Genomic DNA, 12,676 nt, shown 5'->3' on the forward strand with positions numbered 1-12,676 from the left:
ATCAGATCATGTCACTTCCTTCAATAAATACTTGAAGGGTTTCTCTTGGACTCTGATTAAAATTGTTGTATTTTCAAAGTACCATGAAGGCAGGTACTCTGTCTCCTAGAGAACATGGTAGGTGCCAAAAAAAAAATGTCTGATGAATAGACTCTGCTGGCCCTGGTGCCCTCTCCAACCTCTCATCTCATGCTACTCTACTCCTTACACAGTATGCCCTTGTCCTCTGGCCTTCTTCCCATTCCCTCAGAACTCCTTCCTACCAGGCCTTTGAAACTGTTATCTTCTTCATGAAATGATTTTACCCAAGCTTTCAGCAAAGTGGCTCCTTCCCTACCTTTGGATCTCCATTTAAAGGCATTTTCTCAAAGACATTTACCTGACCACTCTGTTTTCAGAAACCCCCACACCCAACATAATAAGTACTTCACCCAACTCATTTCTTTCATCCCATAATCAAGAGTTTACTGTTTCTCTCCCACTAGATATTTAAGTTCTAGGGGAGCGAGATCCTGTCTGATATAAATATATATATACAGCCAGTGCCTATTCTAGGATCAAATGCATGTTGGAGGCTCAATAAACATTTGTTGGAAAATGTGAGAAAGGAAAGGTGGTACCAAGAACCTCAAGCATCTTATTGTTGTGGAAACAATCTTGATGTATCAGTCTGGCCACGTTATAAAACTTTGGTCCAAGTTATCGTTTTAACTTTATTAATTGTATTTTCTAACATACACAAGTTTTAAATGAACCCATTTTTAAAGTTCATTCTCTGGCAATGCTTATTTACTATCACAAGATTGTATTAAAACTTTTTCACGTACATTTTCCTTTAATGTTTTTAGTTTTTAAAAAATAGCTCTTATTTCATCTGGAATTTCATTTGCTATAACAAGGTAACCTTTTTCCAAACGGATGGCCATTATCCCAGAACATTCATCACATATTTAATACTATATTATTTTTTCTGGACTCTAGTCTGTTTCATTAACCTAGCTATTGCTATATCAGTACCACATCATTTTTATGATAATGAGTTTAAAACACATTTCTCATCATCTGCTTAGGCAAACCTTCCTGCATTGTTTGTCTCACAAATAAACTGCAAAATCATCTATGCATATTTCAAGAGTATTTAATTTATAGATTTGGGAAAAACTGACATCTCTATATTAGTCTTCTCAACTGTACTGGCTGGGGAAGAGGCCTTTTCTCTTTGATTACATTTATGGAACTATGTAAATTCTTCCTCTTTCTTCTATAATGAGTAAGTCCTTGAATATATAGTGGGTAAGAGCTAATATATCACCTCCTATTATCCTCTCATTACTTGCCTAATTGTTTCCAATACCTCCTTATATTTATCTATTCATATTATCTTCATCCACACTTTGACAAGCCCAACTTATAAGGAACTACAATTACATTTTCCACCTTAAATCATTTGTTGCTCTACACATTATGCTTCCATTACAAAGATTGTGTCAGCCGCCAATCCAGATCTATCCCTTGTAAACTATCTAGGTTTCAACTAGTGATAAACTTGCCATTCCCTACCCACTTGCTATCCAAACATGAAAATTAGCAGGAGCCTGTGACAAAATACAATGAAGCTACCATAGCTGTTAATTTTTTTTTTTATTCAATGTAAGATTAAATCTTCATTTACGAAGAACCCAGAAAAGTAAAGAATTATTTAGCAGAGTGGTCTGCTAAAGTCTGGGTATCCTCTCTGAAAAATAAATGCCAGCGTGCCTCTATGTCATTCTTTCCAGCTGTTCCTTCTTGGCAGCAAATGACTTTTATTTCATATCTTTTACAGCAAGGCAACAGTTTCCAAGGAAACCACAGGGCAATCATCCATTACTGCTGTCAAGGACTTTATAAGCACACCTAAACTGAGGTGTGCACATAAATTTATCTAGGCCAAGATATTAATAAGAAAAATAAATATATTATGTCATAAAAATTCAAAAAGCAGTTGCTCACCTCTCTCAATATATTATTCTCTTTTTCCTTCTGCTCCAAAAGGCTCTCTAAGTGGTGTACATGCATCTCTGCCTCTGCTAATCGTCTTGTTCTCTCATGGTCTTCCTCGGTAGCCTTGGCGGAAAGTCCTTTGCTCTGCAGCATCTCCAGAAGCTTCTTAATGGATTCATCCCGAGCATTCAGGGTTTGCTTCTGAGTTTCAATACGCAGCTCCATTTCCTCCAGCGTCTTTCGAAGAAGAAATAGTTCCTTGGCCTGCCGCTCATGCTCAGCATGCAACCTCTGAAAGTTCTCCTCTGTCAGCTCTGCCACACAGGGTTCACCAGTCCTACTGCTACTATCTTGCTGAAATAGTTGATTCAGGTCCCTCTGGATCCGCAATTCATCCTGGAGAGCCTGGATTGTCATCTGCATGTGCTAAAAACAAGATGAAAAGAAATCCCCAAGTCAGCCTTCCTTTTCAAGTAGCAAAAACGGAGCAGCTTCTTTAACCCTTTGGGGAGTCAAAAATTAGCCACAGGGGCTCTCAGAACTCCGCATTTAGCAAATTATAATTAACATTATTCTGTTTTACATTTTCTAAAGAAAAAAATGGAAGAAATAATCTACAAAATGTGATTCAACTTGCGTTTTTACCCAACAGGAAGCAAGATAAATTAGATAAATATGGCAGCTCCTTTTGTTGCATAAACCACGATAAAACACAGACTCTGTTCAAAATTAATAGACTGAAATACACAGGAATTGAAGTTCAGGGGAGGGGGAAGATAGGAGAAATTTGCAGAAATACAAACACATTCATTCAAAAAAGTGCAACAAAAAGCAAAAAGGCTGTCAAAGCACAATATGAGTTTCATGTATTATAAATATTAACTAATACTAACATTTAATGAGTGGTTTCTGAATGCCAGATTATGCCAATCACTTTTTTTGTATTAATTCACTTAATCCTCACTATGACACAGGTACTGTTAGTTTTATTTTATTGATGAAGAAACTAAGGCTTAGGGTAAGTTTTATAAGTAATTTGCCCACAATCACATAGTTAAGTGACAGTGCTGGCATTCAGGTCAGAGCAAACCTCTCGAACTACTGACACTAGTACTACTCAGATGTAATGATATAACTCGAAGCTTAAAAAAACAGAGAACATGTGGGTGAGCTTTTTATACAAGGTTTAAGATAACAATAGAGGTAAGTAATTAAATGACTATGTTAATCCAGATAAACTAATGTTTGAAAGATATATCCTTAGCCTGTATCCAAAATGCAATGATATGACTCTTCAATATGAAAGGATAAGTAAATTTGATCATATTGTGCAAAGAATTCCAAAGGATGTTATATCATTTACCTTATATTTAGGAATGAAGAAGCAACAAGAAGATCATGCCTGTATTCTAGATGAGGTCTGGGAGTTTGCCATAGTGAAAAGAACTCTAAACCACAATCAGAAGACTAAGTAAAATCAGTTTTAGTTCCAGCTCTCACACTGTTACCATCTTTCTGGGTTTCAGAGTCCTCATTTTTAAAATGAAGGTACTAATACCTATATTATCTTTTTACAGAATTAATATGTCATGGAAATCTTTCTGGTGTGTATTTAAAAACATACGTTGTTTCAAATACTGACAGACAGTACAACAATAGTATAATAAATATCTCAAGAAAATGATTTGGCAAGTGTACAAAGTTGTCTATACAAAAATACTCATTGTTTATAATAGTGACACAATTAGAAACAACCTAAATGGATATTAGTAAGTGATGGATTAAGCATAAATAAGAAATGTCCACACTATTTAATATTATGCATCAATTAAAAATAACAATGTAGGTTACATTTATCGACAAAAACAATGGTCACAATGAATTGTCCATATGTGTAAAAAAGTAGACTGCATAAAGCAAGTATAGGATGACCCCCTTTCTAATTTAAAAGGGAATGTATATATGCAACAAAAAATATGAAAAGATGTAAACAATTATCAATGGCTACTTTCAGTGGTTTTCACATTTTTCTTCATGCTTTTTTGGTACTAAGTTTCCTACAGAAGTATGTGATCCTTTTTGTAATTAAAAAAAAAAAGACATTTTCACCTAAAAATAAGAGAAATAAACTTCAAAGATGTCTGCTTGGAAACATAACACTGTGTTCAATTTGCTACCATTTTTTTAAAGGGGAAGAAATAATGAGTATTTATTATGAATTTTAAATAAGTAAAATATTCATAAGAAATTTTAAAATCTGGGAAGTTATCCAAGAAATTATAAACAGTAGTCTTTGTAGGAGGAGAAGGAGAAGAATTTGACTGGTTAAGGGACAAGCTGTATGAAGAAGTTTTTACCACATCTTAATCTTTTCGAATTTTTTTAGTAACAGGTTTACTGAGATAATTCATCCATTTTAAGTGTACAGTCAATGGTTTTTAGCCTATTTACAAAGTTGTACACCAATTACCACCAATTAACTCGAGAACATTTTCATATCTCAAAGAGAAATGCCATAACCATTAGTCACTTCTCATTCCCTCTTTTTTCCAATACCCCTCTTGAATTTTGAACTATTTGGATCTGCTACCCATTCAAAACATGAATTTATATATTTTTCAAAGGTAACTGCCATAGAATCCAGGTGTATGTATACAGACAGGCACATTAATAGGTATGTCTTTGCACACGTATCCAAATTTTTCTTAGGGATAAATTACCAAAGGTTTGTTTTATGAACAAACCCACTTTTCAGACATTGATAAAGTCTTCTTTTCTTCACGTGATATTTTATACAAGAACACTTCAGATGTGTTATTATATGTGACTGATTTTAACAAATCCTATTAGATTTGGATGAACTAGTTACATGTTATATTCATAGTTTTTTGTGAACCACCACCTTTTTGTTTTAAAAGATGGCTTATTCTGAGCCTTTATACAGTAGCTTCCTGTTTTTATGCCAAAATAAAAAACTTGAAATCTGTTTCAAACAGAAAAATAACAGCTATCAGAAGTATGTTTTGTTTTAGCGTGAGTTTACTGTTACTTTGTTTATTGTAGAGGTGGACATTTAGCGTTCAGTGCAGTTTTCAATAAAAAGTAATAAAAATAAAAAAAAATAATTGCCATAGAATCCAAAACTGTATGCATATAAACAGGCACATTAATAGGTATGTCTTTGTACACATATCCGAATTTTTCTTAGGGATAAATTCTCAAAGGTGGAATTGCTGGATCAGAAGGTATGCACAGTTACAATTTAGATACATATTAGAAAATATTTCTAAATAAATCTGTACAGATTTAAATTCCCATCAAACAATATCTGAAACTGGCCACTTCCTCATACCTTTGACAACAGTAGGTATTTCCATTTCTTTTTTTAATCTTCGCCAGTCTGACTGGGGATGGTGGGGTGTCAATATCTCATTCTTGTTTTGCTTTACATTTCTTGGATTAAAATGAGGCCAAGTATGTACCCACATATTTACTGACACTGTGGATTTCTTCCTTTGTTATTATTCTTTGCCTACTTTGTTAATGGGGTATTTAACGTTCTCCTATTCTATTTTAAGAGCTCTTTATATTAAGAAAATAACCTTCTATCTGCTGTATAATTATAAATATTTTCCCAAGTCTGTCATTTTTCTTTTAATATTGTGTATTGTGACTTTTAAATACAGAGTTTCTTTTTAATGCAAAATCTATCAACCTCTTCCTTTACGGTTTCTGGCTTTGATATTATGCTTAGAAAGTACTGAACTTTCAATTCTGATAGTTTTCAAACTCTTGAAAAGCACTACTTTTCTTACTAAGAACAGACTTTCAATAAAGCTATCAGGTATTTTTTAATTCATGAATATGATTTCAATGTATTTAACTGTCAGCATTGCCTTTTAAAGATTCTTAACAGTTGTTGGAGTTAAAGATCCTCAAAAAATATATAACAAAATTTATTACTTTCAATGGGTTGGCTTTTTCAATGGGGATTTAATAGGTTAAAAATTTATACTTCTAAAGCTATGAAAATGTCCAAATTAAGGCATCAAGAGGAAGATAACTTCTCTGAGAAAAGGCTGCTGGCAGCAGGGTTTCCTCTGCCTTATGTGAAAGCGCATGGCGACGTCTGCAGGTCCTTCTCTCCTGGACTCTGGTTCCAATGGCTCTCTCCCAATGTCTCTTGGCATTTTCTCTCTCTCATAAGAAACCCCAATAGAGGGATTAAGACCCATTCCAAATGGGCTGGGTCATATCTCAGTTGAACCAAAAGATCCCACCCACAGTAAGTTTGCCCCCACAAGGACAAACCCTAGCTTCTTTCTTTATCACTGGAAACCTAAAAACCCAGATGCTTCTGAGTGAATTTATCCCAAAGGGATATATCACAAATTAAATCCCACAAGGAAAATGATTTCTAGGTACACTGTTTCTCCATTTTGGACATTCATCACAGATTCATTCAAATAAAGAGAAATAGATGTTGATTATAGCTGATAATCTCACATACCCATTAGTACATACAACTAAATCTAGTATAGCAATTACTATATTGGTGAAAAAAGAAAATGCAACTACTAATGTGTCGGTATATTCAGCTCTGCTCATACTCATTTTACTACAGTATAGAATTAAAAGCAATGCTCTGCCTATTAGCTCAGAAGGCTCCACTGATGTGCAAATCAACATTCCTTTTAAGGCTACATTCAGGCTATAAAATGCCTGCAAACTCCCTTGGATAAAGAAAGAAGGAGGCTAGAAGCTAGGCTACACCTTCTTCAACACGTTTATACACAAGATTAAATAAGCATATTTACATATTTCATAGACATTTATGATGAGCAACCAAAAACAGACACTCTGAATTCAGTAAAAAGACCTCAGTTGTGAGATATTAAGCAAATTCCTATTTGGGAATTCTGCTCATGATAATATCCATAATTATCTTGCCCTTCTCAAATTCCAAATTTTAGACTGTCACTTACTCATCTACTTCATTTCATTCTAACACTTAGACTGTTCTGGAAAAGCTAGAAAAAATAGCTGTCTAAAATTTACTCCAAAGATTATGAATCATTACAACAACTGTAACTTAAAGAAATGGGAGGATCTGAACAACCATATGGGAAATTCTTAAGTCTCTGACAGGGAAAGATAACATAGTATAACAGCAACTGCTCACTACAACCCTTCATATATTTTGGAAAGCTAGAATCTCTTCCAAGGCAGAACTTATAACAAATAAATGAGATAATATTTTGATCCAGTCATTCTTGATTTCTAAAATGATGGAAATATATCATCTAGGGCAATTTTTAATTAGCAAAAAAAATAATTTTATGGATACATGAAAATGGTTATCATTACAAAAAATACACCCACAGAGAACGCAATGCACTGTTCATCAAGATAGCCAAAATTAAAAGGAAGAAAAGTTACCATTGTGCGCTATTATAAATGTTAAACTAAGAGCAACTTATTTGTAAAACATGTAAATACATACATTAAGTATACTTTATTACTGTAAGATGCAAAAGCACTTATAATCATTATCAGCAAAGTCACCAGAGTTGAGCCTCCAGCTTACTCAGTTTAATCTGTGCTGCATGTACTGTATGCTCCCTAGAACAGTACTCATCAGATTGATCTGTAAGTTATCTGCTTGCATCTATGCTCAATAAACTCTCTAGGACTAGAACTATCACCTTTTTATCCTGGAGCACAGCAGAGTATTTGACAGTAATAAAAGCTCAATAAACATTTGATGAAAGATTAACAAAAACAAATTTGGAGAAACTATTTTGAAAGCAAATGGCAACAGGATAGGAGATGCACTTTAAGTCCCTAAAAGGTTATTTCTCCCCCCACAAAATAACATAGTGACTTACTCTTACTCTGTAACAATTAATTCTTCACCAACCAATACAAATAAATCTATCTCAAAATCTAACTGGCCATAACACAAAACACAATGCTTATAAAAATGTTAATTACATACTCTGGGTTTATGTAATGTTTGCCCTGTAATTAAAGAACATTTTTAGGTATTTAACAGTCAAAAGATATCTTTCCTACTTTTAGTACTACACAAGGTACGGCACACGAAAATACACAGGATGGAGTTCTTGTCCAAAACAAAGCTTACAAACAGATAAAGCATATTATTTAGGAATGACACACTGACTCACCAGAGTATCTCCTTATTGGAAAAACGTCTATTCATATGCTTTGCCCATTTTATACTAGAGATGTGTATTACTCAGGGTTCTCTAGAGAAACAGAATCAACAGATTCGATCTGTAAATATGAGATTCATAAAGGTATCCCATGCAACCATGGGAATGAAAGAGCCCAGAGTCAGCAGGGCAGGCAATGAAGTTGGCAGTTCTAAGGAAGGGTCTGGAAAAAATCCACAGGAGAGACTTGCTGGCTGAAGAAGCCTTTGACTGATTGGATTATCTTCTTGTTGGGAGATGTTGGTCACAGATCTAATCAGCCACATATGCAATCAACTGACTGGTGATTTAATACAACAGCCCTCCCGTTTATCAACCAGCCAGGAACTACCCTTGCAGCAACAGTCAGGCCAGTGTTGCCTGACCAAACAACCGGGCATCATCACTTGGCCAAACTGATACCAGAACCTAATCATCATAGGTTCTATGTTCTTATATTGCTGTGTTGTAGAATTTTGCCACTATACTGGATATCAAACCCTTACCAGATATGTTCTCTCCCAATGAGTTGTTTGCCTCTGTACCTTTTTGAAAAAATCTTCTGAAGCACAGAAGTACTCAATCTTGAGGAGTTCCCATTTACCTATTTTTTTCTTTCATTGTTTGTGCATTGGGTGTAAGGTCTAAGATGGTACCTCCTATCACTAGGTCTTGAAGATGTTTCTCTACATTTCCTTCAAGGAGTTTTATAATACAGGTTTTTATATTTAGGTCTTTCATTCACTTTGAGTTAATTTTGTATGGGTTGTAAGGCAGGGATTCTCTTTCTTTTCTTTGGATATCCAGATCTCACAGCTACATTTGCTGAAGAGACTTGGTCTGTCCCAGTTCAGTGCATTTAGTTGCCTTGTCAAAAATCAAATGATGATAGATCTAAGAGTCTATTTCTGAAATCTAAATTTCATTCCATTGATCAATATGTCTATCCTTGTGTAAGGGTCTTTTTTAATTTAATTTATTTAAAACAGAGAGTTAATTTAAACTATGAAAAGCACTAGACTACATGATTCTTAAAGACATTCTTCACTCTAAAGTTTTATGAATTTGTAACACTTTAGCCTAGATATGATATATAGATTCAAATTCTAAAATCAAATAGGTCTGAAAACTTCAAATTTGTTGTAAACTCGCTAGAAAACCTGTCCTTACATGAGTCTGTTTTTTAGTTTCTACCTATCCCAGTATGGATATTCATACATTTCATTGCAAAACACATATAAAAGAGAACAAGCCATAGAACATCTTTTATAAATAAAATTTTTAAAAATGCAGAAGTAATTGATGGTGTTAAAAACAAAGAGTGCTTCTATGATCTGTTCATAAGATGTTTCTTGATCTTGGTGTTGCATACAAGAGAATATTCATTGAACTATATGCAATTCAGATGTGTACGTTTGTACTATATGTTATATTTCTATATGAACTTTTGATTTATAATTTTTATGATATCACATTTGTAAAAAGAAATTACCTCTTCCTATCTCTTATTTTCCTTCTGAACCTCTCAATTTATCTCCGTCTCTAGCTATCTATCTGCATTTAACTTTTTCTATCATCTCATTTTAAAACCAAATATACACAGCCTGGTCTGAAAGATATATAATACAACAAAATGTAACAGTACCCACAGATGATGAGAAATTGGATGCTTTCATATGATATTTGAATTGTCATAATGAGTATACCACTAGTTTTATAAACTGAAAAAAACAAAGCTAAGCAAATTTTGAAAGATTTTAAGAAAAGAATACAATAACAATTTTAATCCAATTAATCTGAAAACTTAGAAAACTGGGCAAATTTCTACAAAAATAATAATTTACGAAAACTGACTAAAGAACAAATAACAAACATATAGCTATAGGGAAATTGAACTAGGAGTTAAAGTATTTTCAAAAAAAAAAAAAATGCCAGGATCAGGCAATTTTTCTAGAAAGCTCTACCTCACTTCAAGAAACATGTAATTCCAAATAAATACAAACTCTTAAAATGAACAGGAGGGAAGAACCTCACCAGCTTTTAGGGGCTAGAATAACACTGATGCCAAAGTAGAAAAGGAACATGGGAGAAAAAAACTACATGACAATCTCATTCATGAATATATGCAAATAAGAAACAAAATACTAAGAAAATTAAATCCAGCAATGCTCAAAAAAAAACAATGCATCCAAATTAAAGCAAGTCCATAGAAATGTCCAAACTGGGGCATCCGGGGAGAGAAACCTCGGTTCAAGAAGGTCAGTGATGTTCAGGGCTTCTTTCTCAACTGGAAAGGCACATGGTGAACATGGCGACATCAGCTAGCTTTCTCTCCAGGCTTCTGGCTCCATGAAGCTCTTACAGGGGTTTCCTTTTTCATCTCCAACGGGCTCCAAAGGGCTCTGTGGTTCTCATGGCTCTAAAAAATGGACCTTTCTAATACGTTCCCTCTTTTAAAGGATTCCAGTAAACCTGGAATGGGTGCAGTCACAACTTCATGGAAGCCATCTAATCAAAAGTTGCCACCCACAATTGGTGGATCACATATCCATGGGAACAATCAAAAATACTCCCAGTCAACAATATTGAATGAGGATTAAAGGACATGGCTTTTCTGGGGTCCAACACAGATTCAAACGGGCACACTTCCCAGCTGACAGAGATGTTCCTGAATCAGCCTTTCTTGGGTCAGGGTATCTTTCCTTGGATGCCTTAACATGGACATGTTCACGGCCTTGGAGTTACAGACTTGCAACATGATAAATTCCATATTTAAAAGCCATTCTATTTCTGAATTATTGTATTCCAGCCAGCTTAACAAACTAAAAACAGGCAGATTATATGGTAATTTTATACTTGGCTTTCTGAGGAACCTCCAGACTGTCCTCCTCAATGGCTGCACCATTTTGCATTTTTATCAGTGGCGTATGCAGGTTCCTGCTTCTCCACATGCATGTCGACACTTGTTTTTGTTGCTTTAATGGGGGCTTTGCTTCTGAGTGTGAGGTAGCATTTTGTTCTGGTTTTGATTTGCATTTCCTTAATGGCTAATGGGATTGAGCATCTTTACATGTACTTATTGGCCATTTCTGTATCTTCTTGGCTTCAAATCCTTTGCTCAGTTTTTAAATTGGGTTGTCTTTTTTCTTGTTGTGTGAAGCTTTTATATATGTGGATATTAAACCCTTTTCGGATTAAAAAAAAATTCAAAACTAACACTCTCTAAAAAAACAAACAAAGATGGGGAGGACGTCTCCTCGCCCGGAGATTGAGCAGTCTTCTGTCACGCCAAACTGCAGGTTTCCATGTCAGTTCTCATCCGTACAAGAGATAGATTTGAAGTTCCTTCTCTGGCTGGAAGTTCTAGAGGTGGCTGCTCGTTTTCTGTGGCCAGGCCCCTCTGCATCTGGCAGGGTCTCTGCGGTACAAAGGATTAGGGACAGTTCTCCTTTGCACCATCTTTAAACACGAGGAATAATCTGTTCCTCCTCCAGAACAGCTACTAGAGAAGTAGAAACGATACAGAACAGCTCCCGGAGCCACGACAGAGACCAAGAAGACAGCGTACCCCATTCTGGAACGGCTGACTGGCTGGGAGAACCCACTCCGGTGAGATCGCCGAGGGGTGCGGGCTTCCCTGGGCCGGGGTGGCAGGCAGCCGGAGTCCCTCCCTCCCTCCTTTCCGGGCCAGCTGGGAGAATTGGATCGGAGATCCCGAAGCCGCGGAGAACGGAAGGGAGCCCGGGCTCCCTTCCAAAAACGTGGCTTCCCGGTCCAGCTGGGGACGGTGGATAGACACTTCCACAAGCTGCGGCGGCTGGTGCCCCCAATCCACGCTTAGTGCCCCGGGCTGGCTGGGAAATTTGGACAGGTGCTCCCCCAAGCCGTGGAGGCCGGCAACCCTCCCCGCGCGCGGATCCCCGGGCCGGCTGGGAGATTCAGATCGGTATTCCCCCAAGCCGCTTTGGCTGGCGACCCTCCCCTACAGCGAGAGTTTTCCAAAGTTAAAGGAGCCACAGCATCTTTTACTGGTGGGACCTGCAGACAGATGGGCGCAACGAGCGCCACCTACTGGGCAAGATAAGAAAAACAGAGCCCAGAGATTTCAAAGAAAAATCTTTCAACCTGCGGGGTCTTACACCCAGGGAAATCTGATTAAATGCCGAGACGCCAGAAGAAGATAATGGATCACACTTAGAAAACTGAAAATATGGCCCAGTCTGAGGAACAAACCAATAGTTCAAATGAGATACAGGAGCTGAGACAACTAATGCTGAATATACGAACAGAAATGGAAAACCTCTTCAAAAACCAAACCGATAAATTGAGGGAGGACATGAAGAAGACATGGGCTGAACAAAAAGAAGAAATAGAAAAACTGAAAAAACAAATCACAGAACTTATGGGAGTGAAGGACAAAGTAGAAAAGCTGGAAAAAACAATGGATACCTACAATGGTAGATTTAAAGAGACAGAAG

At 36.2% G+C, this 12,676-nt stretch overlaps 1 protein-coding gene across 17 annotated transcripts in view; it reads right to left on the reverse strand.

The window, feature by feature from the left end:
* Window positions 1-12,676, reverse strand: part of ERC1 (ELKS/RAB6-interacting/CAST family member 1) — a 755,438-nt gene that overhangs the window by 610,803 nt on the left and 131,959 nt on the right. For all 17 annotated transcript variants that reach the window (XR_013179465.1, XM_077169625.1, XM_077169623.1 and 14 more), the window contains exon 3: window positions 1,993-2,409. Coding sequence is in view for 16 of the 17 variants with exons in the window: in XM_077169625.1 (XP_077025740.1) it covers window positions 1,993-2,409 (417 nt within the window). In the remaining variant the exon portion in view is untranslated. The remainder of the gene's footprint in view (window positions 1-1,992; window positions 2,410-12,676) is intronic.

This window comes from Tamandua tetradactyla, chromosome 7 (assembly GCF_023851605.1).
Source record: "Tamandua tetradactyla isolate mTamTet1 chromosome 7, mTamTet1.pri, whole genome shotgun sequence".
NCBI lineage: Eukaryota > Metazoa > Chordata > Mammalia > Pilosa > Myrmecophagidae > Tamandua > Tamandua tetradactyla.